We start from the raw sequence: 27,779 nt of genomic DNA on the forward strand, positions 1-27,779 counted from the left end.
TGTCACCACAGAGTTACGGCACTTGTACTGAAGGCCAAAAACGTGGTGAAAGAGAAATTAGAGAGCAACACAACAGCACAGAGACAACATGATACAACACAACACTACCACAAAAACATCAACTAAAAAGAGGGGAAATGGCAGAAAAAGCAATAAAGACAACAAAAACTGGGCAGCCAGCAAACAACAGTGGCCGGAGGGAGGATTGTAAGGAGGTACAAAAACCTACTGTCTGCGCCATTAGTCTGCAGTGTGGCATAGGAGTCAAAGAAGTACACACGAGGAAGAGTTTGAATGTCTGATCGGGAAGCATCAGGAGACCACAGGGAGCAAGATCATAGGAAAGGAAAGGAGCCCAAAAGGGATAAAGAGCAGGCAAAAGAGGAGAAGACAAGAAGGAGACAGAACAGAAGAAAGCGAGAAAGAAACGGCATGTAAGAGAGGAGAGAAATGTAGTAACGTTAATACATTTTTGCACCAGAATAGCTTAAATATTTATAACTGGCACAGTTGCAAAAAATGCTGAAGTTTTCAATACAAAATCTGTAAAGGCAGCATTTAGAAAGTGTGTGAAACAGAAAGTCTCACCCTCTTTCCAAAGCTCTGAGACAAAATGATCAGACGACTGGTGGAGAAGAGACGCCACATTGTCGTTCAGGGGATCCATGTTCTTCACTAACCAATCATTTGCCTTGTAGTCCACCTGTGGAAGGAGAGGTCACATGGTAGAAATCAAAGCTGAGACAGATCATCACTGAAAGTCAAAACGTGGGTTGCCTAAATTTGAAAGGATAGATTAAAGAAAAACAAAAGTCAAGGGATACCTTTCCAGCGTAGTGAATAATGGAGAAGTCAGCTTCCCCACGTGGCTGCTTTGATTTGAAGAATTTTGGATGGCTGCCTTGCTCAGCAGACAGCTTCTCCACAAATGAGCGATCTGTGGCCCGAGGGAACCAGCACTCTTCATCAAGAAGAGCCAGAACACCAGGTGCGTTGGCCTGACATGAATAGAGGGGAAATTATTAGCAAAATGTGGATTTCCTCATTCAAAATGACAAAATATTAAAGAATTATTTGATGCTGTTTGCTTGTATTAGTTAATCAGTGGGCTCGTTCACAATATGCACTTTATTTAACTATAAATAAACAATCCGTTGTCCCATCTGTATGGAAAACACATATCAGTTATCAGCATCTAGTCTCATCTCATGAAAAGTAAAAATGTGTTTTAGTATGCATGTACTGGTCTCTCGATGAGGTCAATGCAGGGCTGTAAGTCCAGGCCAAAGTCAATAAAGTTCCACTCGATGCCCTCTCGCTGGTACTCCTCCTGCTCCAGGATGAACATGGTGTGGTTGAAGAGCTGCTGCAGCTTCTCGTTGGTGTAGTTGATGCACAGCTGCTCAAAGGAGTTGAGCTGCATAGGATCGGTTTAGAAAAGCAAACAAAGATAGAAAAATTCATGTTATGTACACTGAAAAAGTACAGGTACATTGTTGGATTTGTAAAGACATAAAACTGTATATAATTCACACCACTGCACATCTGTAATGCTGTTTTATTCTCCACAAAAAATACAAATATAATGCTAGAAATATCCCTTAATGTTACATGTTTCACTTAATTACAGACAATTTATTATATTTTGAGAACAAAGTCATCCTCTGTGCTAGATTGGGTTAAACTTCTCACTATACTGCATCATCACATGAACACACCTGGAAGATCTCAAATCCAGCGATATCAAGGATGCCTATGAAGGAGGCTCCCTGTCTCTGTCTGCGATCCAGAGCTCTGTTGATCCTGTGGACCAGCCATCTGAACAGACGCTCGTATGTTGCCTTTGCCAGGGCCTCCACAGCAAAGTCAGCCTAGGAGAAAATGTATGTATAGTCACACTCCACAGGGACAAATGTTTGTTTATGTATGAGCATGTGTGCCTTTTTTGCATATAAGATCTTACTTGTTCTTTAGTCTGGGCTTTCTGCACATACTCTCGGCCTACTTTGATCCTTGGGGTGAGGATGGCCCGAGTGAACTCCAGCACATTGATGCCCAGCAGATGGCAGAGTTTCTGAGCAGCTGTGTTATCAGGCATGGACGCCTGGTCATGGTTCTTCTCCTTCATGAAGGATATATTCCCGAACTGGAGCACAGCAGAGATCACCTTCAGCATGGCTGCAGAGAAGTAAGACAGGGAAGAGGAAGGTGATTCATAGCAAGGATTGAAGACACAAAATACCCAATTTTTTTCCCCGCCTCTGTTCTCTTACACATCGACTCCTCGGGGTTGAAGCCCATAATAGCCATGGAGTCCATAGTCTGGGTGAAATTCTCTGAATCGCTCTGACCAGGAACAGGTATCGAGCCTCCACTGAGAAAGCGATACTGATCAGCAGTTCCTAAGAGCAAGTCCGCTAGAGACATAAAATACAGCAAGTTTTAGACACAGTTTACTAGTCGGTTTTGCAAAAATAGCATATATGTTTTATAATGACACTTGTATTCACCTCGAGTTTCCTCTGACGCTCCACATAACAACTGGTAAAAGATGTGGAAAGTCCTCTCATCCTTGGCCTGACGGGTGGCCCGAGACTTTTCAAGGAGGTCTGAATTTATATAGTTATGGATATGTGCAACCATTTTAAAGTTGTTTCTAGTATGGTACACAGGTAAACCCTTAAATGCTTTCCAAATGAACACGGACAAGCAAGCATTCAAGTAAAAATTCAGAAAGACCGTCTGCCTTCTCACTCCCCTTTGCTGTAAAGGCAGGAGGAAGTGCAGTTTCACAAAGTAAGCAGAAAGATACAGGTTTCAATGTTGGCACCAACAATGTATCCCGCCACGTCAAAATTGATACGAATGAATTTACCCTGAAAAAGCAAGAGAGGTGGCTCATGTTTCAGTTCATTTCTTTTTATACTGACGGCAGAACTTTATCTATCCGATTAATGAATCTAGTCAACTCTTACAAATCTAGAGGAGTTATCGTTCTTGACAGTCTTTGCGTTGCCGAAGGCCTCCAGTATAGGGTTGGCCTGCAGCAGCTGTCTCTCCAGCTCACCCTGTGAAACAGAGGAGACGTCTGATCAGACAAAACTACAGACATGACAGCTTCACAGAAAGACTTCTATGGTGGCCTCTAGACTAAAATGCACACGTTAACACTGCTCTGCTGAGAGGAACTAACGATCTGTTATGTAAAATACAAAAAAATACATGACTCAGTCTTGAAGAGCAGTGACACATACTGATGCATTTTAGGGCCCAATATAGCATCCAACACACTCCCCATTCCCCGTCACAAGAACAAATGATTCTCAACATAATTTAAATACTTGTCTCTCATTAGCAATCCGTGATAAGGGGATCAATTATGTTGCACATTTGCTTTTCATATGTTTAATAACTTCCTTTTTGAAACCTTTTTATTGATTTTTAAAATCAATAAAGGGCTACTATCGACTTGGTTGAGAAGCACTGTTACACAGCGAGATGTGAAGCTACATATTGGCTGATTCAAGCTCGCTGCAATGCATTATTGCAGTTGTCGCACTGCCGATGCAGCAGCTGACGATGCAGCAGCAGCCAGCAATGAGCATCAAAGGAGGTAGTTACAGGAGATGGTTTTATGGCAAAAACTATCAAAGAATGCCAGTCAGTCAACACAAAAGGCAGACGCACACAGAGAGAGCAAGAGGCCAGCCCTTTGATAGCGACAAAACACAGAGCAAACAATGTGTGCACTGCACACATTAACAAAGCCATATAGTTGAGTATGTACACTTCAAACGCTGTACACACAAACAGCTGCAACAACACACCCGCTCCCACATCATTCAATTGCATCATGTTCAGTTTGTGTTATTAAAACCACATCTACAGCAGAAACACTTTGCAACCACCTGCCCGCTAAGTATAACAGTAGAGACTGAACTAACTACCAGAACTAAAGACCCACAAGACCACGGGTTATTCAGATGAAAGTCAGAAAGAAGGAAGATATGATTCTCACTATGAAGCAAGACAATCATATCAGGTCCTGTAAATATTCTACAGGAAGAGTTTCACTTTTAAAAAAGGACTCCCCATAAATAAAAACCCAAGTTTTCTAAATATTTCATACTCACATATTGCATACTCTGGTGAATTGTGTGTGGGAAAAAAATGAAGTTTTAAGGGGGAGGAGATTGGGTGGATGGACAAACATGTGGATTGGATAAACAAACAAACAATAAAAAGACAAATAAGACAAATAAGACAACAATCATAACAACAAACAAAAGAACAGAAACAGTCTAAATCGAATATACTGTCTAGGGCTTCACTGTTAATGAGCAACAATATCAGCATGACAGTTCAATGGTTTAAGGTTACTCTGCTTTGAGTTAGTTGGAGTTCATTAGGCAGAAATCAGGGCAGGAGAAAAGCAAAAGTAAGGACAGGGCAGCAAGACAGAGTTAACTCACCCTGTTCACTATAGTGCTGCCTCTTGTTAAGGACCTAGAGCCGTCCATCTGAACATGCAGGCAAGAGAGAAGGACAGTGCAGACGAAAGAAAATGAAGGAAAAACCAGTGCAGGAAGGAAGGTAAGAAATAATGCTCAGAATGATTCAAAGAGGAAGCCCACTCCGAGCTAAGATACAATAAACTTAACTGCACCTACAGAAAACCTGGTATGTCTTATCATATCAATTAACAGGGAAGAAGAAGATAAAGAAAGAAAAAAAAGAAAAGAAGGAGAAGAAGGAGAAGAAAAGGAGTGCTAGCTCATGAAGTTGGATGTCAACAATGCAGGAGCTAACATATGGTTTTATAAGGAAGGAAGCTGACTCGACATGATTGTTAGACACACAATGCATTTTGGAGAGTAACACTCAATATAAACACAACAGTTTAATTTACAGCTAAGCTCCACAGCCTCCCTTTAATAATCACTTAAAACACTGCAGTACATGAGTCACAGAAAGTAAGACAATCTTTTCAAGCTGTTTCAAATTAGTTTTTAGTCTTTCTACACTAACAGCCCCTGTTTTTAGACCCAAAGTTAACTGTAAGACATCAAGAGTAGCGTCAGTCTTTCTTTACATATACACCAGCTGGGCAGCATTTCACGCTTAAAACATGCAATACTCTTCCTAGATTGGTGATTTAGTGGTCGAAGACTGCCTAATACGTAAACAGCAATGTCAACCTGAAATAGTTGTAACTGGGTTTATTTAAACTGTACAGTATTTAGAGTGCAGACTGCAGTTATTGGTTTCTCACATCAATCCTTAGTTATTTCTTCACCCATTCTATCCTTCCTGTCATTCCCCTCCTGTTTTATTCCCAAGTTTCTATAAAGCCTTTCTGTATGTGATGTGTTCTCCAAGCTGCTCTTCTTCTGTTCTGTTGCACCTCTGCTGTAACATACCTGCACAGCTTCCTTTTTTCTACCCAGAGTGCCACCTTTATGGGAGGAGGCAACATGAGCCAGATACTGGATGACTTTCTTAGTGTTCTCCGTTTTCCCAGCTCCGGACTCTCCTCTGAAATACAAACACAAAACTATGTAAGGAACACAGCTAATTCCCCTGTTGGCCTAAATGTTCGGTCTTCAACATATGGTCTCAATCATGAATTGGTATATATAATTTTTACAGAGAGAGAATCCACATGAACAAGTGGCCAAACGCACACTAGTCACAATAATAAACATTAGAGCCCATGCAGTGCATTCAAAGACCACAGGTCTAAACAGAAGGCAGGTGTGAAGGATATAGGCTATGCTAGTGTTGTTGCTTTTGGAAAATAATGGAGGAGAAAGGAACAAAAATAGCAGCTGTAAAAGATCTGAAAGAATCAGCCGAATTGTTCCACACACACACTTTGAGACTGACTCGAGATGAGCCTGATTTGGGAGCCTTGACAATGACAGGAAGAGTCTGGCAGGAAGAAGAGCAGGATGGTAGGATCAGAGGCAAGCAAGCAGGTAGGGTGCACACAGACAGGAGGCTGGCTATATTCACAATATGGTACTGAAGTCTTAGTCGATTTTCTGTGTTATTTTTCGCTCAATTATAGAAACTGTGTACGTAGCTACATGGAAGAATTACTAAGATGTAAATTTACTCAGCTGAGATTTTTGTTTTTTTCTTGGAAAAAATATAAAATCCCAGATAAAATCTGAAATTATCACATTTTCCTCTTCTGATCTATATAAAAGGACCAGAGTGTTTTGATTTGCACCACATTTAGTTACAAATATAAACACATGAGTGCATGCAGGCCTCAATGCATACTAATTAAAGGAAATGCACACCGAATATACAAATGCAGAAGGACTCCAGCAAACACTAGAAAATTCTCCTCCCAAATGACAAAGCATGTACACAGAGACACACTGATGGCTTGCTGCAGGCTACTCACGTGCAGAGGATTGACTGATCTTCTCTGTCTGTGGGAGAGAAAACACGTCACAAGGTCATGGGGGCGACATAAAACGCCAACCGTTCAACAACAAGTTTGGCTAAAATGAATAAAAATGAATTACATAAATGACATATGATTCCTTGAAATAACACACTGTAGATTGCTCCATGGGAGTGAAGAGGCTTTCTAAGGCATTAGCTGGCTCATGTTATATTAAACCTCCACCCCCACAAACTGGGCATGAAGTGCTGTGGAAATCCATGCAGCCAAATAAATAAATATTCTGTGTATTTGAGCCCTTTTTCTCTGCATGTCAGTCACTTCTTTTCAATAAGAGCTGTAAAGCAAAGCTGGTCACCAGCTGAACTGGTCTCTCCAGGCTGCCAAACCACTCAACACTGGTAGTCAATGGGTGGACACTGTTTGCAACATTGCTTGCATTTGCTTTTAAGATTCCCACGCGCTCAGCCTGGAGGAATTCATACTGGTCATACAGGTTGAATCACCTCGGTAACACACCTACCCTTAAAGAGGTGTGAGGTAGTAATTTCGACTAAAGAGTCTCATCTGCCCTGTTCTGTTATCTCAGGTAGTCACTCAAAGGCAGAGACATTGCTCAACCGACCCTTTCTGTCTCATTTAATAAACTCTACATGAAAGGCGGGGAGGGCATGAAAAGTATCTGTCAGTAATTGCTATTACATGTAAAGTTATGCGGTTAACCACAACGAATACACAGTTATATCACTGGATTGACTGTTCGTTAAAAGGAGTGCCACTCTTGGAAATCTCAGTTGTAAAAATACCATCCCGTATATTTGTTTTAACTTTTCAGGCTTTTGATAAAAGCCAGGAATATACCACACCTTGAAACAGTATTCACAATGTGGCTTAGTGATCAAAGATCACGGAACATGTACAGGGTCAGAGTTAACTAAGGGTTAGAGGTCACAGACAGTACTAAGTACCTTGCAGCATGCTGCGATAAGCAGCCTCTGATATGGCGTAGATGTGAGGGGGCATCTCGTGGCGTTTCTTGCCTCGGTACATTTCCACAATGGATTCTGTGTAGATTGGCAGGTTCTTGTATGGGTTCACAACCACACAGAAAAGCCCTGAATATGTCTAGAAGAAAACACACACAGGAGAGAGAGATTCACACTGACCTAATTTTGCGTGGGGGATGTCAATCCCAGCAGAATATAACTGTCTTACCTCTCATAGTCCTATTCTTTATACTCTATAATTCAAAAATACAACTTTATGAAGAAGATAGTGAGTTTAATGACTGTTTTTCAAAATCTGCAACTTTTCTGACCTCTGACACACTTAATACAAGTAATTTAGGCCAGACTGCAGTAGACTGACAAAAATTACATGTTCTGTGGGCGGCCTGTGTAAAATCTGCAGTATCACGATCTCATTAAACTGTTGCTTTAGCAGAAAGCACAGAAGGGAGGCAACAGTGCTGCCAAGATTGTATAGAGCATCCCGGGTTACATATTATTACAAATTTCCCACGTGTGGGACTAATAAAGGTTATCTTATCTTATCTTATCTTATCTTATCTTATTAATGCACAGGATTGTGCACAGAAGGATTGATTTTAAAAATTCAAAGAAAAATTGCACCTCTTGTAAACACAGTCAGTGATGACACACAGTGTGTCAACACCAATAAAGCTCCCATGATGATTGCTGCATAAATGAAAGTCATGAAAGCCCCCCACACCTATCTTATCCAATAGTATGATACACCCTTCAAAGCTATTCCAACAATCTCTCTGCGTTCCTGACTTTCCACCTCTTATTTAGCATCCTCCATTATTTACACATCATTAACAGGAAGCTCTGCATTTAATCGAGTCAATTTTCTTTATGTTATTTCACTTTAAATGCCACTTCACTGATATCTTACATCTGCACCCCCCCCCCCCCTTTTTTTTCCAGCAGAAACTGAAGATGCCCCCATAGCTGCCCCACACCCACACAACAACTTCGTAAACTGACTCCACACAAGCTGAAATGCATCTCTTACCGATGCATATCAGCTTACACAAGAGATCCCACCGCACTTCACATGTACACAACATCCAGGACTTCACGTGTCCAGCGACTGCTTCCTCTTGCTCATGCATGTGTGTACAGTGTGAGCTGTGGTTGGTGCACTCACATAGATCAGGCCAGAGTAGTATCTCTCTCTCAGGTTGTGCAGCACCGACGCTTCATTGAGGCAGGTGAGGTCGGCCATGTCCTCCACTTTGCTGAAGCGCGGAGGGTTCATACGCTGCACCTCCTCCCTGGACAAGGTCACCCGCCGCTGGCTGTCTGTCAGCTCCACCTCCACCTCATCACCGCGCTCCTCTCGGATGCTGGCAGACTGGATTTAATAGAAAAACATTGAGGAGTTTTCACCTCGTAACTGAGAACAAAATGAAACTTGTTTAATAAAAGGATTTTTGGGCAGACTGTTGGATCACAACGATGCTATGAAGATGCTACTTGGCAGACTCAAAATCACTCAGAACAGCTTTCCAAACAGATGACACTTATAATAAATGTATCTTTGACTTAAAAAACAAACGAACTGTTAAACAGTTTCCTGTATCAAGCATATTAAGCTGTATAGTTCTATTCAGCTTAGAGGAGAACAGAAAGCCTGCACATCAGGTCGAACTTCATTCACATAACTTGAAGTTTGCTAAAGAAAACTGCCAAAATGAATGCACACATTTACTACACCTCAGAAGAAGAAAAAACTCCTACCCACATTTAAAATACAGCAAACATTGTAACTATATTTAAAAAGAAATGTTTGTCAGAATGGGACCAAGTGTGGTTTGGAGCATGAGTGTCATTACATTTGACAGCATGACGAGAATAGACGGTGACAGATGAGGACAGAGACGACCTCCTTTGTCACGCTGCTGATCTCGTGCTTGTTGGACAGGAAGTACTGATCTCAAGCTCTGACCATGTTGCAGGACCCTGCTCTGCTGCATTTTATTCTCTCCACTACTTGATATGCACAACACGCAAAATGTGTGTGTGTTTGTGTGTGTTTGCATTCATGTGGGTGAATGTTAGTCACACTGAACTACCAGCTAAGAATATGAAACTAGATGACAGTGTGCATGCCTTTCTGTGTGTGTGTGTGTGTGTGTGTGTGTGTGTGTGTGCTTGATCATGATTGTAAAATGAAGTCAGTGTCTCTGCAAAGGCCTCTTTAACATTGGGAGGCTGAAGGAGCGTATTGTTCTATTCATAGAGCTTTTTTATGAAACGAGTCCAGCAGAGACAGAGAGAGGCTGTGAGACAAATCTTCAAATTCTTATGTCACTTCCTTCAACATGCACACTGCAAACTTGTCATGAGCATTAGACAAGTAGCAAGGTGAAGTGAGACAAATAACATGAGGGCCTCATGATCAAGGCTGTTACAGTTAACCAAATAAGGTGTGAAAAACATTTTAGATAAATGAAATAAAGATAAATTCTGAACTGAGACATGTGCTTAGTTTTAGTACGGATCAATGTGGTTAAATGTTTCAGCACAACAAGCATGGTGACGCTTTTGTTTGTTCTTTTTACTGGAATGTCTAAATGACATCAAGTTTTTTTCTTTTTACTGTAATATCTTTTCTGAGCTTGTGAAAACTTGTCCATGATGGATACACCCACATTTAAATTGTAAAGAAAATGAAACTAAATATTTTTAAAGACTAAAGGCCAAACTGAAATGAGCAAATCACAACTGGAAACTAAGTGGAAGTAAAACAATTTAAATGACAAAAGTAAATAACGTAATCAAAAATATTAAATTGTAAGACTGTGCCTGTGATACTAACTACACTTAACCCTCTGAGGTCTTATCAAGCTGACGTGCATGCTTAGAGGTAATAGAGGTAGAGGTAATCGCTGCTGATGACTTAGACCAGAGGTGTGGACTCGAGTCACATGACTTGGACTCGAGTCAGACTCGAGTCATTAATTTTATGACTTTAGACTTGACTTGAAAAAATGTTGTAAGACTTGTGACTTGACTTGGACTTTTACACCAATGACTTGGGACTTGAATTGGACTTGAACCGGTTTACTTGAAAAGACTTGATATTTCACCCCAAATATAAAATTTAACATGCATATTATATAGAGATTGAAAATGTGACGTCATTCACGGATAGAACCGCAAAGGATTCTGGGAACTCGTGACAAGAGTTACTAGCGCACGCAGGCTTTCAATTGAACTCAGTCACACAGCGATAAAAAGAAACACAAAAATGTCAAGAAGCTGTTGTATTATTAACTGCAATAGCCGGTCGCATGACAGCCACGGGAAGCCGACGGGTAAAGAGATCGGTTGTTATCGGATTACGTCGTTGAAGAGAAATTGTTCGAGCCGTGTTTCCGAAGTAACAAAGACGCGACGGATGGCCTGGATTGCAGCCATTCAAAGACCAAATATAACGTCCCAGAACACTCCAGCTCACAGGTTAGTCTGCTCCAAGCATTTACACGAAGGTCAGTCTGCTGTTGTAGTTAATGAGTCATTTTCATAACATAATTGGTGATATAGGTTACAAGCAAGTCTGGCGCTGAACAGAAATTGTCGCGCTATGCTCCTTTGTTTATTGTGCATAAATAGTGAATTGTCCTGACACAATATTGCGTTTCGCTTCTGTTATTATGGTACATTGACAAAAACATATACTTTTATTCACAGGGTAAAACAGTTGTTTTGTATCACTAATTGTCCAGTGCGATTACAGCATACAGTATTATTGTCACTGCTACATTTCTGTGATGCTACCAGAAATTATTTCCACTACTAATTAATTATCGTTGAGCTCAAAGGTCCTATTAATAAACGGTTAAGGAATGTGTATTTATGACGACGATTTGTGAGACTGGTAAACTTACCTTTGTTCGTACGATGGTCTTTACTTTCTACACGGTGCATTTCAAGGTCCTGCACCCATCCGTCGGTAAACTGTACCTGGGCTTGTTGCAGTGACCGTAAGTTACTAAACTTCACGAGTGTATGCACTCACTCCAAGAACCGTATAATTATAAATATGCATATAAATATGCTACAATGAGATAGCTGACTTCATCTAACTAGCAAATGTTTTCCAGGCTACGTTGGTGATGCAGTTTTTTTTTTTATATGTATGATATTTTTATCATGCGATTTTAAAGCCGGTCCTACAACCGCATCCAAGAATAACATGCAGCTTATCTCAGAACTGTCGGTGAAAATTATTCTTGGAGCTAAGTTTAATTGAGCTGCATTTTAAAGAGGTGCAATTTCACAATTTGTGTATATTTTCTAAATTCACTATTTTGTCATGTGTTGAGAAAAACACAGATTTAAAAATTACATGGTCTAATATTTATACTTAGCATAACTGCAACATGCTTTTTTTCGTTTTTTTTAATGACTCGAAAGGACTTGAAATTCAAAATTTCAGACTTGTGACTTTACTTGGACTTTTACACCAGTGACTTGAGACTCGACTCTGACTTGCCTGACATTACTTGAGACTTGACTTGAGACTTGAGGATAAAGACTTGAGACTTACTCGAGACTTGCAAAACAATGACTTGGTCCCACCTCTGACTTAGACCTTACATAGTTACATATGTAAGTAACCATCACAAATCAAAAGTAAATAATCCAACAAGATGAAAAAATAGAGCACTGCTATAGTAACAAAAACCTCCTCAAACATAAAAAATGTGACACACACACACACACAGCCCATGTCTGTGCCTGACCTGTCTGACACACCTTTAACTAAGGGCACACACTCAGGGCCAATAATTCACCAGGGGATTAACAAACTCAGACAGTGGAAGGAAGGAATGAGAAAACAAGTGAAACTTGTCTATTGTGTTAACATCCTGCATTTGAAATGTTTGTGCTCGTGCACCGCATGTCATGGCAGCTCACCTCGAAGCCTTGTTTCTCTGAGGGCACCCACACCAGCCTCTTAGCTGCCCAGTCAGCCTGGCTGGCAGCAGAGAACATAGAGTTGTTGGAGTTGGGAGACCCTGGCGCTGTGCCCGATGACAGGAAGCGGGTGACATCGTTGGCACCGCCCCCCGTTGGCCTGGACATGGTACTTCTGGCACTAGGTAAGGAGAGAATTAGACATGAAAAAAAGGGCGCAACAAAAAGTCATTCCCTGTTGAGCCACTTCTTGCCACAGGCCTACAAACTGGAGCTCTGCAGAGGATATAAAGGACTGTCGTACTGTGATACTAATGTGATTCTGTGCCAAGACATCTCACACTTGATGTGCAACCAACCACGCACCCACATATATAGGAAGAGCAATAGTAGCACGCAAGCCATATCCAGCCGAGTTTTGGCCAGCGATGGCCTAATTGAAAGACACAGCAAATCAAGGAGAAGACAGGAATGAAAGAAAGACAGAGAGATGGCTGGGTGGAGAGCTGGAGGGGTGGAGGAACAGCGAGATACATCAATCCACTGAGTAAACTGACATGACAGTGAAGAGGGGGAAGGATGGGAAGGGAAAAGGGTGGGAAAGCAGTAAGAAGAGGAGATCAAAATGGACTGGATCTATTGTTAACTTGAAATAGATAAGGCACTAGAGCCCACTGGACTCAGCAGAGATAAAACTGTAGAGGCCCTCTCACTGAGGACTTGGACACAGTGGTGCCAAAATGCTGATTCGCCTTAGGGGCTGGGGTCCTGTGGAAGACGAGGTGACAGTCTAAAAGTGGCAGCTAATCTAACACATGAAGGCAAACTATAGCCAGGATCACTGCAGTACTACAACATAATGATTCAGCTACTCAGACAACTAAGAAATATACTAGGAGGGGCAATAAAGCCAACCAGAAAAGCCCAGTTGCAGGTGTGGCAGCTGTTACCACTGCTTTATTTATTTTATTCATCACTTAATGAGAAACAATCAGTAAAACAAAAATGAATATTTGATGCTATTTTAATCTCTTTGAATCTCTGAAAGTAAAGTGAGGACATTTTGAGTTGATATTGTGAGCTGCTGACGTGATAATGTACATTATTATAAATTATTACATTATGATACTTTCTGACTTTTAACAGAACAAAAAAAATTTATCTAGAAAAAAAACTGAAATGTCAAAAATGCGCTCAGAGTATGCTGAACTGAAATCTATGTCAACAGCAGAGATGCTCGGAGTGGAGTAAGGTATAGGTGCTTTAGGTGGCTCCCCTAATGCCAAGGGGTCACCACAGCAGATGGTTATCCAGGCTTTTTGATTTAGCGCAGATGTTATGCTGGATATCCTTCCTGATACAACCCTCCCATTTATCTAGGCCTGGGAATAGAACTGGGAATGCAGGAGCTTGTATCCCTCAGGACTGGGTTTCAGTCTCCTCCTGGTCTTAAACTGCAGATGTTTCATGTGTAAAGCAAATTTGTTATAACAGCTAAAAAAAAAATTATACTTTTTTGCAGATTTGCCTGGTGATTCTATGCACACATTTCATTTTTGTCCTCATGATACTGATATTTAAGTTGGTTTAGATAATGTTTTTTTTAATCTACCCAAATAAAGGCCAAGAGGTGTTTTAAGACTTTCCATATCTTCTATTGAACCAGGAAGCGAAACTCTTGAGATTAAGACCTTCTTGCAAAAGAGAATCTTAATCTGGGTTGAGACAGGAAGCATTAACTAAGCAGGTTTTTTGATAATGGGAGAAACTGGATTTCCCAGAGAAAATCATTGTAAGCAAAGGGAAAAACCTGTTAACTGGACAAGAAGGGCCAGGGTTTGAACCTGGGACCTACTTACTGTACCACTGATAGCAAGATGGTTTTATTATCTGTTAGTTAACAGATAATTAGATTCCCTAAAATAACATTAACCTTTTGATTAATCTTTCTAGCATCCCAGCTTCAGCTATTAGTGTCATGTTAATATAAATCTGTGGCATCTGATGGTCTAAATGGTGAGTATGCAGGTGATTTTTTTTTTGTGTGAGGTCATTGAAATTAACAGAATTCAGTTTTATGAAGGAATGAGCTAATACACGTTCCTCTGAAACAAGCACAAGGGATTACCTTTGAACAAGTCAAGTCTGACCAGACAGGCTTTTGTGCCGTCGTATAGGGTGAGTGTGTTAGCTTTAGGCCTATCCTCCATGCTTTAACAGGTATGTCATCGAGCTTGATTCTTGCTATTCATCTCACTTTTTTTGGCCCGTCTGTCCCCAGCCCTGTGATTACCATACCTGTAACCTTAATACAACTGTGGGTGTGGAGTAAACATGCTGACAAAAGAGTCGCCACCACCCAGACAGTCAGTATGGAAAATATGTGATCCCAGGGTGACATAAAACAGCTGTGCAACTGTTATTAAGTTCAAACTTCCCACATGTGCCACTCAGCCCCAAGTCTATTTCTTACTACTTTCTCATATTTCTGGGTAATGTAGTTTTAAATAAATATAACAACAAACACTTTATTTGCCTGGGACTATATACAGACTATTTCCAGGAGAAGAGAAACATGGGTTTACTGCAGCCAGCATTGATGAAGTAATGTACAAACATGTCATGTGAGTGAATCATGTGGCTGACTAATATGCATTTAATACCTCTAAATGCCACAAAGAAATGTGCTCTATCGGGGTTGGGGTAAAACTTATTAGCAGTCAGAGTGTATTGTTCGTTTTGGGCTTAGAAATAACAATCTGACATATGAATTATGTCTCTACGAAGAGAAAATGCATGAGATGTAACCTGTTTCCACAGGCTATTCTTCAATCAGCCCTATCATCAGTCAGGTCTTTGCATTGTCAGCTCTGTAACTGTAGTGCACGATGCTGCTGAGCCTCATCGATGCCACCGATTAACTTGGAGCAAACTCCTTGCACAGGCGGTCGTATCCCAGGATGTCGCAGTACATCGTGGACTAAAGCAGCAAACTCGTCCTGCAGCAGCTGGAGTTGCCAAACCTTGACTGCTCTCCTCCATAGCAACACCCTGAACACTGAGCAGCAGCCCTTAGACAATACCTTGTGAGTTTGAACTGAGGTCATTCACTGCGGGGGTCCTCTTTTCTCTGTATGTGTGTGCGCGTGTAATTACTGTGTGGGTGCTTGCGCGTGACGGGTGGGGGAGCTGGAAACGCCTTTTCTTCAGCTTTGATGCCAAGTGGCACACAGCATCGGGGACGATACCGTGGCATCTGCGCACTTAAAGCGGACACGTTGAGGAAAAGGTGACATTATTATTAAAAAAAAAAAAAAACACAGGCTGTAATAATTGCAGTGCGGCGCCTGCAGGAGCAGTCCAGCTGCGAAGCTGGAGCTCTGTGAACTAACCTGCATTTTCAAACCGTAGCTTCAGCTCAAATGGAAAAAAAACCTGACGAAGACAACCACACCTTGAACGTAAGACATGAAAAACCATATGGGCCCCAGCCTTTAAATGACTGTGAACGGCATGCATGTGGCAGCCACAAAAACAGCCTTTTTTCCTATCATCATTATTATTTATAACAATAATAATATTAATACCACCATCATTACCATTATTACTATCACACAAAAATCACAGTGGACCAACAGATTTTGGTAATATGGGTCGGAATGTTAAAAATAAGGTCGAATAATTGCTTTTCTTGGCCAGACTTCAGGTCATTTCGATGAAAGGCTTTTTTAGCACAAAGACCAATCCTAAATTAAATGCCCCCAGCCCCTCTGCTGTTTCACATTTAGGCGTTAAGCCACCGCATTTAGACTAACCATACGAGGTTAGCCAGCTCCACTAAAAAAATGATACGTTGAGGATATTACACTGGCTATTTACGAGTTGGATTAGAGTAAAGGCAATTAAATGTCTTACCTTCAGGTTCCGCTTTGAGGTGTGGATAAGGCTGCGGTGTGAGGGGAACCGGGATGAGGCTGTTTCTTGGGTTATTTTCCTGCCTGATAGGTGTGTAGCGTACCGCATATGCGGCTTTTATCATTGCATTGCTCTCACAGTGGAGCAACACACACTCCTCGGTGAGAATAAAATAGACAGAGAGCACTGAGGGCAACTCGGCGGCTTCAGCCTCGGAGAAGGACTTCCTGCTAGCGGACCAACCAAGTACGAGCAGACGGGTTTTAGACAGGTCTAGAGAGAAACGAGTCCAATCAAAATCTAGAACCGAGCCGTAGACCCGCCTCTTGAATACGACGGGAGCTTTCCGCCCTAAAACGGTCATAAAGCGCTCGCGCTGACGAATCGAGAGAACAGCGGCGCAGACGTCTCCGCCTTTAACCAATGCTAACTGCCGTGAGGCGGGGCTTCTTCTGAATGACATGGCAAACAGCAAATCGGAGCGCTGGAGCAGGTGCCGTGCGGCGCTCTCGCGCTACAGTAGGGGGATTTGCGCGCTCTTTGTTTACCACTGACTGGCAGCGAGTGTCTGCAGACGCTGATCTGGGATCGGAATCGTTTGACTTCACCTTCAAGCTCAATACAGGGTTTCTTGGAAAGATCTGATTCAAGGTGCCTGATTCAGATCACCCCAAATTTCCAAGAGTAGCACGGTTAGTAAATAAGTAAATATTTACACCAATCATATCAGAGTAATAGCGAGAAACTATGAAATCTCAACTTCTGCTTTAAAATTATATATTTGTTTGCACGCAAAACGTAACGCATATATTAAATAATATTAAATTTGTCAATAAAATAAAATAAATTAAAATAATAGAGAGTCTAGTCCTTGTATTTGTGACTGTAACAATAATACTGTACTGTACAGTACTCTGCTTTGGTAACTACTGTCCATGATGTAAATATGTAAAAATTGTGCTTCTATTCTGTGTCCTGTTCTGTTTGTATAAGTGTGTTTTGGCTGCTGATACAACCAAATTTCCCCTTGTGGTATAATTAAAAGATTATTCTATTCTATTCTATTCTCTAATACAGACCTACATGTCACAAAATTCCTGAGAACCTTTAGAGAATGCCCCACGAGGAATTACCATAGCATAAGCAGGAAAACTTTCTTTTTCTGTTCAACTTGGCATGTTTTTTTTGTTGTTTTTTTACCCCACCCATTTGTTCATTGGGTGGGGTAGGTTTACACCTATGGGTGATTTAGAGTCACCGGTTAATTCAGTTCCACTAATTGTATGTCTATGGACTGTGGGGGGAAGCCAAAGCACCCAGAGACACACGGAAAGTCAGCAGCCAAATATTGAAGTCAAACTCAGGACCTTCTTGCTGTGAGGCAAAAGCGCTAACCACTGTCCCACCGTGCTGCTTGCTCAATAAAAGAAAAAAAAAGGAAACAAGCTGAACAGCAGTGAATTAATGATTTGCATCAAACCCTTGTTTATATTCCCTAAAAAAAATCATATTTGGTTGACTTGGTTACATTTATCACCCGTGCCACACCTGCTCTGTGTCCTTTTAGTCAGAACACAATTCTTTTCGCGGGCTGTGTTTCTACGTCTGATTCATCAGCAGTGATATAATTTTCATTTAATATTTGAATTTTGATAAGAAAATAAGGGGTAAACATATTAATCAAATTACACTTGATTACTACAGTTTCACTTACATCATAAAGTTTTTTTTCCCCCTTTATAAATAACTCAGTAACTGTTTAGTCACATTTTCTGTAATTGGCTGAAATAATCACTGAAAGTACAACACAAGGAAGATATTCATGTAAAATTGCTGCAGTGGAATGTCCTTTTAAAACATAGGCTAACTGGGTGAAGTACAGAGAGTGCAAGGAGTATAAATAAGGACACACCCAATAATCACAATTGAATCCCCATGTTTTATTTCTTCTATAACACTGTTCTCTTTTTTCTGGAAGTGCTTTGTGCCTGAGGCAGCTCTGAAATTATATATCTAGTGTCTGCTGGAGCAAAAAAAAAGAAAAGAAAAATTTCTCCTCAGAAAATCCCCCCAAATCCTAGAACAGTAGCTTTTGTCGATTTCATATCACTTAATTTATTTAAAAAAGAGGTATTACATTATACTACTCTGTGCTTTACACTATGTATAAAATGTACTGTACTGTGAAAAGTGAATCCAAATCAATCCATCTATTTCTTTCTGCTGTGTTTAAAAAGTCCCATCATAGTAAAGTGATGGTGCTGTAAGTTCAAGTTACATTTCATGGAAGTGGATGCAGGGAGAAAATGACATGACCTCCTGTGCAGCCTATAAATAGAAAATGGTAGCCATAATAGAGAAGTGAAAGGGAAGACAGACATGGAACAGCATTAACACTATTTATAAGAGATAATATGTTATCAGTCAGAACACTGCGATCGATGCACTGAAGTTAGCCTGTGCTGTTCCTGCAACACTACTGTGCTTTTATAAAGTTTCATCAGTGATATTAGTCTCCATAATTAGTGCAAAGTGCAAACAACAAGTTTCCAGGTTGTGCGTCAGACAGGCTGATTACTGGTCAACACTCAACACGGCATTGCGGCCCCCACACTTTGCCAACACATGCTGCAATCAAACACTTACATACTGAGGTGGCATTATTTACTCTTAATTATTAATGTTAAAATAAACAGAAATATCTCAGGTGCTTTGTAATATATCTAGAAAGTGCAACTATTACATAGCTTACATTATATTACGGGTAAAAGATTCATTCATCACGGCATGTTTATATGGGGATTTCTCAGTTTTTTTCATCTTAGCACATACTGCACACTAAAAGTGGTCATCTTGCAAATGCACATGATAAAAAAATACAATTCAAGGACATTTTCAACATCATGCAGATGAAGGGACATTTGCAAAATGTCTGCTCTGTTATGAAGGCACCACCTACCACCTAAGGAAATTACATGATTTTATGAGCCAAAAAACTCCCAACAACCCAGATTTAATTTTTTGGGAGTCTGATGTAGTTTCCAGTTGGATCTTCAGTCACTTCTTGCAGAATTGTAGAAATGGAAAGTGAGTGTAGGTCTCCAATGCTATTGCCTTATATTCACTATTCAGTCTGCACCACCAACACTTAAAAGATTACAGTATTATAGCTCAGTTAAAGTGTACAATAATGCAAAAATAGCACACCAAAACAATAGCGAGGCTGCTTTTACAGACATAAGAGATAACAGCATACTTTGATAGTAGCGCCATAAAACAATGCATGGCGATCATCACATCTGGATCACCTGTGTGGTCTGAGACCCTACAATCATGCTATTCCACTCAACACAAAATGTTAAAATCAAGAAAAGTTTACAATCAGTGAACATCTTTTTCTTTGCATCACACATGGAAAAAAGCCAAAAAACAAACAACACAGAGAAAATACATCTACATGGAACAAACATCTCAAAACCGCTGCTAGTTTAAAGCTGTTTCTCCATGTTACTGTTGCTCTGCTTTGGCTTATCTCAAATACATTCTAAGTCCGTGATGTCAAAAAGTGCATAATCCATACTTACCATAAGAAAATAAAAGAACAAAAGAACAAAAGTGATAAGTGAGAATCTTAGTGGAATACATTCCTCAGAAGCTAAAACATTACCTCCAACAGAGGTCAAAATCTTCCCGTCATAAAAATTGAGGGTCAATTACATGTGGTAGCCACCATGGGGCGCTGTTGCATACCCTTGTCAGTCAGGTATTAGAGTCAGACTGTGTGCTGTGGTAGTGATGGGCCAGATGTGAGACTTAGCAGTTTTCAATGATTTTGAAAGATTGCCAGGACCAATTAGACAACTAGGTCAGTGTACTAAACCCAACTCACCAAAAGAGTAACACCAAACTTGCTAATGTTCGCACTAAATATTTCTTCCTCTTCTGTAAATAGCGTTTCTTCCTATCCTTTATTGTACACTGGTTTATTCAAGGCTCTCTCTACTATTCTGTCTCCCATCATCATATCAGTTCATTCTCTGAAGTCGGTTTCCTGTCTTTTTGCCTTCCGTTCAGTTGTAGTGGAGATGTTCTGCCATGGATTGCCTCCGGGTCGGTGGGGAGGCAAACTCAAGGTTTTGACCCAGCTCACCGTCGGGGGAGGCAAGCTGCAGAGCTACTTCGTTCTCATAACAGAATGATGACCGTGAACTCTGAATGTATTTCTGCTCGGCCAGATCTTTAGCACTGCAGGAAGGTGTGTTCGGGATTTCATAGGTCCGATGGAAAAATGAGTAATCCACCTGGAAAAAAAGCATAGAGCAGTGACTTTTAATTAAATGCTCAAAAGGCTCAAAATGACAATACAACCCTGCTGATGTTTAGTTGAAGAATGTTTATTGCTGAATAGAAGACGCTACTTCTGAGTGCTTCCTTATTCACCTGCATGTTTGATTTGGCATATTTTTGTATGCTGATGCCTTTCAAGATCCAATCTTAAAGTGACTTTTGTTCTCTCCCAGGAGCAAAACAATACATATGTTATGTAATGTACAATTAGGGCTGATAGAGTTTTACTTTTGCTGATGCTTAATTTTAAAATCTGTGTAATGCTAAATTTCTGATGCTTTCTGGCTGATGAAGTCTGGCTGTTCTGGATTGCATCATCTCTTGGTTGTTTCTGTGCACAGTCAGGATTCTCGGTCTGCATTTTCACGTGCTTTGTCACATAGGTTGTCAAGCCTTTGGCCAAATATCTAGCTTCTACTTTGCAGACAGCAAGGAAACACACGTTAACACCAAACAACACGTCAACACATGCCAACTATTGAGAGTGAAAACATAACTTCTTGACTGTTATGAACACATTACCATGGTGGTGGTATTTCCCTGCATGTAGCTATGCTTGTTAATGTAAACATGCTGAAAGTAGCAAGTGTAAACACGAAAGTATGCAATCTGAGATATAACAGCAGAATTGAGGGAAGAGAATGACTCATAGCCTTTTCAATTAATGGTAACACAAAATGTTGCAGATTGACTAACTATTACCCAATCAGCAGCTCAGACAGGATTAAGTTGATTATCAAAGACTATCAAAGTTTTAAACATCAACTCCACTCTTTTTTTGGCACCACTGAGGCTTTGCTACTAAATGATAAATGGAGAAACACACTGAATTATATTTAGTTTGCTCAGCTTCACTCCTATTTTATCAAAAAACCTGGTAAAATATATATGACGTCAAGGCTATGCATCAGTGATGACGTAAAATGGTCTTAGATTTAAAGACTGGAAGCTGTGTCAGGATTAAATGGAAAAAAGAGTTTTCTGTCTGTACTTCTGTTTTCACCTGGTAGCCATCTTTCCTCTCAAAGAGCACTGGTTCAAAGCGGTGTCCCCAGAGGATTTCAGTAGCCAGATAGGAGCTGCGGCACTGCGTGGTCATGGCTGTGGCCTCCACCATGCCTTCAAGTATGACCACCACCTCCAGGTCAGAGTCGTTCTCCAGCGTTTTTTGGTCCATCTCAAAGAAAGGCGACTCTTCATTGATTTCATGGACAATTGTTACAGGCGAGACCAAGAAGATGCGGTCAGTGCCGGTGTCAAACCCCACGTTGATGTCCACGTTGTCCAGTGGGAGGTACTCTCCCTCTGGTGTCACCCTTGACTGGGAGCAGGTTTGAAATGTAAAAGTCATTATTTGGTCCATATCACATCCCACATTAGATATTTCAGTTCATTAAGGCTTTTGAGGAAATATTAAAAAGAAAACAGAAAGATTTTTATTATTGGAACAAAGGTTAATTAATTACATCGTGATATCACCTTGAAGGTAACACTTGACATTTTCTAAAGGTAATCTGATGAAAGCATTGTAAATTAATAATCTTACCCTGACCGAATTGTCTAGCATTTGGTTATTATATTCAGCTGAATCTCACTATGCACTTCTTTAGTCACCTTGCCAAGCCATAGGCTTATCACTCACCCAACCTTGCTTTTGAACAATATCCAGTTTTAGCACTCACAATTGTATTCCCTTCATCCTCAAACTTAATCCCATCTGCCCTGCCTAAACTTTGATATGGTCATGCTATTAAAAGAGATCAAATTCTCCACACTGCAGCCAAAATGTGCTACAGATTTTGATCCTACAGAAAATCCTGAGGGAACACACATGCAAACTACAGATATAAGGACAAACATTAGGGTAAACTTCAGTAGTCATAGAAAACAATCACAGAACCCACAGTGATACAGTATACAAGAGGAAATGAGATGACGAAGGACAATGGTCCTTAGTTAAAGAATTGTGGGCAAGTTAATCCATGGTAAATCTTCCTAACCCCTGAGGGAAAATAAAACAAGCTCTCATTAACTACGGTCCACAGAATACGGGCCAGATGGTCTCAGCCCTCTCTCTTTCTCTTTTTTCCCCTCCACTGCTCTATCACAGTAGCAACCTCTATTATTTGGTGCATTCCTGACTTTGACTCCGTTACAATCACCAGATAACTTCTTTGACCTTTTTCATGTCAGGGTTGTTTTCTGGCCTCTTTTTTCATCAGTATGATTATTTGTATTTTTTCCACTTACCTTTAGTAGTTGTGCTCTGACGTGTGCTTCTACCAGGTGGCTTTTGCGTAGGTTTCCGACCCTCCACATCATACAGAGTTTTCCATCTCTCAACGCCACAACAGCAGTGTTGGAGAACACCAGGGTCTCGTTGCGCTTCTTGGGCTTGGCAATCTTTGCCATGACTGCCCCGATGATGAAGGCGTCAATTATGCAGCCCACAATGCACTGCAAAACGACCGCCACCACCGCCAGGGGACATTCTTCGGTCACACTTCTGAAGCCATAACCGATGGATGTCTGCGTCTCCAAGGAGAACAGAAAGGCTGCCATGAAGCTGTTCACCTGGAAGAAGCATGGCTCCTCAACCACTGCTTCTCTATCAGACTCTCCTCCAGAGCCAGCATCTCCTGATCCCGGAGATGAACTTGAGCTGGAGGTAAGCCGAATGGAGAGGTCTCCATGTGCGGAGGCAATGAGCCAGAAGGCAAATCCAAAGAGCAGCCAGGAGAGAACGAAGGAGAGAGTGAAGATGACCAGCATCCATCGCCAGCGGATGTCCACGCAAGTGGTAAAGAGGTCACTGAGGTACCGCTGGCCCCTCTCGCTCATGTTGACAAAGGTGACGTTGCAGCGTCCGTCCTTGCCCACAAAGCGTTGTCGGGGCCGGCGGGTTGAGCGCCTATTGCGCCGGCGGCTGGTAGTGGAGGGGGAAGAGAGTGAATCCTGATCTGATGAAGAACGGCCTTCCCCTCTCCCTCCTACACTACTGCCTCTTCCACTCTTGGGCCCTGAACACATTCTTCCTCCTCTCAACCCACCTTCTCCTTCTGCATCTCCTCCAGCTGACTCTCCAATGGCACCATGCCTCCGGGCATTGTTGGTGTTGCTTTGAAGAGGCAGAGCTTTGCCATTGAGGGCATGGGTCGGAGAGGGGCTGGTTGGGGTCCCTGACCCCGCTGGGCTCCCCCCTCCGCCAGATGTATCTGCAGCACTCTGTGCTAGCCTCATGACCTCCTCCTCCTCCACTGGCCCATCCACCACAGCACTGAAGCGTCGTTTTACACGTGCTGCCCCCATCATCTGCTATGAGTTCTCTGTATTTATAAGTGTGCCTTGTTTATCGATGTAATGAATAAGCACCTCGATACCGTCAGTGAAATTATGTGTGGTGTTAATGTCACAGTCAGTCTCTTTTAATACAGAGATAATTGTAGGTCCATGGCGCCCAATGGTAACCAGAGGATAACACCCTCCAAGGCCATTGGTCAATCACTTTCTTCAGTGTCTCTTCCACAACTTTTTATTCTGTTACTCCGTACAGTCAGTCCTTTCAGTAATGGATTCCCAGCAAGCTAATGGGCTTTCTTGTAGTGTGAGTTCAGTAACAACCAATGACCTTAAATCACAGTCACTTTAGTGAAAGGAGGTGAGCTGAAAAGAATGACTTCAATAGCAGCCCAAAGAGTCCAACTCTGTGATCTGCAAAATTTCATTTGACAAGGAGTGGTAGAGCTGGGCTAACTTTGACATACATCAGAAAAACATGCAGGATTGGTTCTATATAGTTGAAAACACTAAAAGGATAGTCTTGAGGTTTTTTGCTTGAGCAGGACTCATTTGATAAACACTTCAAAAAATATAAGCTGATAATGCAATGGAGCAAGACAATGGGATAGAAATGTGATGATATACAACGTACGCAGAGAACACAAAGCCAAATTCAGGTCAAACAGTATGATAACTTCCAACATGCAGTTGAAACAAGAAAGAAACATGCCAATTCTTACGATAAAACTTCTCTCCACTTTCACAACCACTTGAGAAGGGCATGAGGAAAAAGACAATACAAAACCATCAAATCTCTACTGTTATTATTTATCATTCATAATTCATTGCCAAGATATCTTGATTCGGCTGGCTTAAGCTATTCTCATCACTTTTTTTTCACAGATAAAGGAAATACAACTTTTGTTCCCAACACCAGGGACCCAACTGAAAAAAAAAAACATGATTTGTTTGCCATTTCTTTTCCAATCATGTCACTGCCTTTACAATTTCACATGTTCTTTTTAAGTGTCTGCAAAACTGTTTAATGGCCATTGTCAGATTCTCAAAGAAGTATTTTGTGCACTGCCTCCTGGATAATATTGGCCAATAACTACATTTACAGCCACAACAAAGATATACCTCAACACAGCTCAGCGTTAGGGCTGAGAAATCACCTACGCCTGACAACAGATTAGAAAAAATGAAGAAAACAACAGAGGATGATTATTTTGACTATCTCTAAACTTACTTAGCTTTACGTGGAAGATTTATAAAGAGTCAAAAGTTGAGAACAGCAATCACCTGATTTGATCTGTTTTCTGCAGAGGTCAAGCTCCAGAGTTCACAGGTCAGGTGTATGTCTAAGCAGGAGGCTGTAACAGTTTTTGTGCCTTGTAGACTCTTACTTGGCATCCCTGTTTGAACCAGATCACGAAGGCTATTTGAGCATCAAAGAGGTTCCTCAAATAAAAAGTTATTTGCAGATATTAAAAAAAAGGAAAAAAAAAACAAAAACAAAAAACATCAGCATGCTAGAGAATCTTTAAAGTGAACCACAAGTTATCAACTAATGAGCATGCAAAAGTATACAAAATCATCAATATATCGAAATGATTACTAAAGGCTTAAGTTAAGCAAGAAAAACATGCAAATACATCTGATAATGAAAAGGATGTGCTTGTAATATTATCATTTACCTTGCCCAATCATTCCCAGAGACCCTTACAACTGAATCCTGACAGAGTGTAAAGATCATGCAACCCATAATCATTTAGTAACCAGTGAACAAAATCAGTTACTCAACCATAACCGTGCACTGCTGAAGGTACAGAGAGAACAGCAAAGCAAGAAGCAAGAGCTGTTGCTATAACTTTCCAAATACAGAGCAAGTCATTGCATCCAACCAGTAAAAGCAGGGTAAACAAAAAGTCTACAACAAATGAAAATGGGGGAAGAGATCCCTCCTGAAGTGAGAAGTAACATAGGGGTTCATCTTTGCTTGAGTGTTGGCCTCCTTTTTTGACACATGTTCAGTGAGAGCACTGAGCTTTGTTGATCTGAGGGAAGGGAAGAGTCACAGAAGAAGGAAATGAAAGAGTCTGCTTCTTATTCCGTTTCCCTTATTGAGGTTTCGGTGACTGTTCTGTATCCCTTTATGTTTGGATCATCACGCCTAACCCACTGCAGACTTAAAAAAGAAATTTTTAAGAAACAAACAGAAAGGAGAATATAAATGTGAAGGAAGTATCAGCACTAGTTTAAATTATCATGTTGCCAAGTCAAAAGGCAATGAGAAGCTAAACTGCTAAAATCTTGTTTGTCGATCAGACACTTACCTTTGTTAGTGTATCCCTCTGGTTTATCAAATGCAGTTCATTGGTTGCTTTTTTGTGGATAGTGTTAAGATGAAAAATCAGACCTTCTTGTAGCTTGACCCAGATGTACCTATCAGAGAAAAAGAGAAGAGAAACAAAGAGAAAAATGCATGTTTATATCCGCATGTTATGCAGCAATATTTGCAGCGACCATTAAAATGTATCCACCATTAAAAAATGTAAAAAACACAACACAAGAAGTAGCTCACTTATTTATACTTACAGAGGCAACTGAGAGGCCTATCTGCTAATCATCTGAAGTCTTGCAAATAGCTACTTGTGTTATAGAAAGAAATGGTAGAATATACTAAGTAATTGCATCTAACAAATGTCAACCCACTGGAAATTCTCAGCCTAACTTTAAACTATGACTTGAGTTTTCTAATTAGCCAATCACATGGTAGTAACTGAATGCTTTTAGGCTTGTGGACAGGATTGAGATGAGCTGCTGATGTTCAAACCGAGTATCAGAATGGGGAAGAAAGGTGATTTAAGTGACTTTGAATGTGACATGGTTGTTGGTGTCAGATCGGCTGGTGAGCATTTCAGAAACTGCTGATTTGCTGGAATTTTCCAGTCATCTCAAAGATTTACAGAAAATGTCCAGAAAAAGAGAAACTAACCAGCGAGCAGCATTTCTCTGGGTGAAAATTCACTGTTAATACCCAAGGTCAGAGAAGAATAGCCAGACTTAAAATAACTAAATAACCACTTGTTATGACCACAGTATGCAGAAGAGCATGCACAGCACGTCAAATCTTGAAGCAGATTGGGTATAGTGGCAGAGGACCAAACTGGATGCTGTCAGCAAAGAACAGGAAACTGAGGCTACGGTTCATATACCCTCACCAAAATCAGGCAACTTCCATTTGCAAGATTGGAAAAATGCTGCCTGCTCTGGTGAGTCTTAATTTCTGCTGCGATATTCAGATGGTAGGGGTCACAAGTTAGCATAAACAACATGAACCATGCATCTATCTTGCCTTATGTCAGCAACTCAGGTTGCTTGGTGATGTAAATGGTGTGAGGGATATTTTCCTGGCACACTTGGAACCAAATGAGAACCATTTAATTGCCACAGTCTAGATTAGTCTGGTTGCTGATCATAAGCATCACTTTATTGAAACAGTGTAACCATCTTCTTATTCACATCATTAATAAGCGGCCATCAAATCTGCAGCAACTGTGTGATGCTGACATGTCCATATGAAGCTAAATCTCTAATAATGTTTCTAGCATCTTGTTGAATTTATGCCACGAAGAATTAAAGCAGATCTGAAGGCAAAAGGGATCCAACTCAGAATTAGCAAGGTGTAACTAATGAAGTGGCAGATGAGTCTATATTAGTATGCAAAAAGCTGTGCATAAGCAATTAAAAATAAGTCAGTACCATTGATGGAGCTCTGATACCATGATTTACTCTTGTGATGCTTGAATATAAAGAGCAGTGGCTCCAGTTTAATAGGGTGAGCTATACTGCAGAATGTGACATTT

At 40.8% G+C, this 27,779-nt stretch overlaps 2 protein-coding genes across 2 annotated transcripts in view; both read right to left on the reverse strand.

The window, feature by feature from the left end:
• Nucleotides 1–16,412, reverse strand: part of myh14 (myosin, heavy chain 14, non-muscle) — a 32,404-nt gene extending 15,992 nt beyond the window's left edge. Inside the window, exons 1-17 of the mRNA XM_085366497.1 lie at nucleotides 16,285–16,412; nucleotides 12,370–12,550; nucleotides 8,591–8,797; nucleotides 7,387–7,543; nucleotides 6,416–6,443; nucleotides 5,421–5,535; nucleotides 4,473–4,520; nucleotides 2,976–3,068; nucleotides 2,813–2,876; nucleotides 2,511–2,609; nucleotides 2,274–2,417; nucleotides 1,964–2,178; nucleotides 1,719–1,871; nucleotides 1,244–1,417; nucleotides 825–998; nucleotides 589–703; nucleotides 230–298 (exon numbers count right to left, since the gene is read on the reverse strand). Of these exons, the coding sequence (XP_085222623.1) occupies nucleotides 230–298; nucleotides 589–703; nucleotides 825–998; nucleotides 1,244–1,417; nucleotides 1,719–1,871; nucleotides 1,964–2,178; nucleotides 2,274–2,417; nucleotides 2,511–2,609; nucleotides 2,813–2,876; nucleotides 2,976–3,068; nucleotides 4,473–4,520; nucleotides 5,421–5,535; nucleotides 6,416–6,443; nucleotides 7,387–7,543; nucleotides 8,591–8,797; nucleotides 12,370–12,537 (2,023 nt within the window). The 5' untranslated portion in view covers nucleotides 12,538–12,550; nucleotides 16,285–16,412. The remainder of the gene's footprint in view (nucleotides 1–229; nucleotides 299–588; nucleotides 704–824; nucleotides 999–1,243; nucleotides 1,418–1,718; nucleotides 1,872–1,963; nucleotides 2,179–2,273; nucleotides 2,418–2,510; nucleotides 2,610–2,812; nucleotides 2,877–2,975; nucleotides 3,069–4,472; nucleotides 4,521–5,420; nucleotides 5,536–6,415; nucleotides 6,444–7,386; nucleotides 7,544–8,590; nucleotides 8,798–12,369; nucleotides 12,551–16,284) is intronic.
• Nucleotides 16,413–20,354: 3,942 nt separating this feature from the next.
• Nucleotides 20,355–23,943, reverse strand: kcnj14 (potassium inwardly rectifying channel subfamily J member 14). Its single transcript, XM_085366498.1, has 3 exons — nucleotides 22,882–23,943; nucleotides 21,635–21,952; nucleotides 20,355–20,585 (listed from the first exon to the last, which is right to left on the reverse strand). Exons 1-3 carry the CDS (start codon nucleotides 23,941–23,943, stop codon nucleotides 20,355–20,357), a joined length of 1,611 nt encoding a protein of 536 aa, XP_085222624.1.
• Nucleotides 23,944–27,779: the final 3,836 nt, after the last annotated feature.

This window comes from Diplotaxodon limnothrissa, linkage group LG11, assembly GCF_057381915.1.
Source record: "Diplotaxodon limnothrissa isolate DT_005_m linkage group LG11, D_limnothrissa_male_GT1.1, whole genome shotgun sequence".
Taxonomy (NCBI): domain Eukaryota; kingdom Metazoa; phylum Chordata; class Actinopteri; order Cichliformes; family Cichlidae; genus Diplotaxodon; species Diplotaxodon limnothrissa.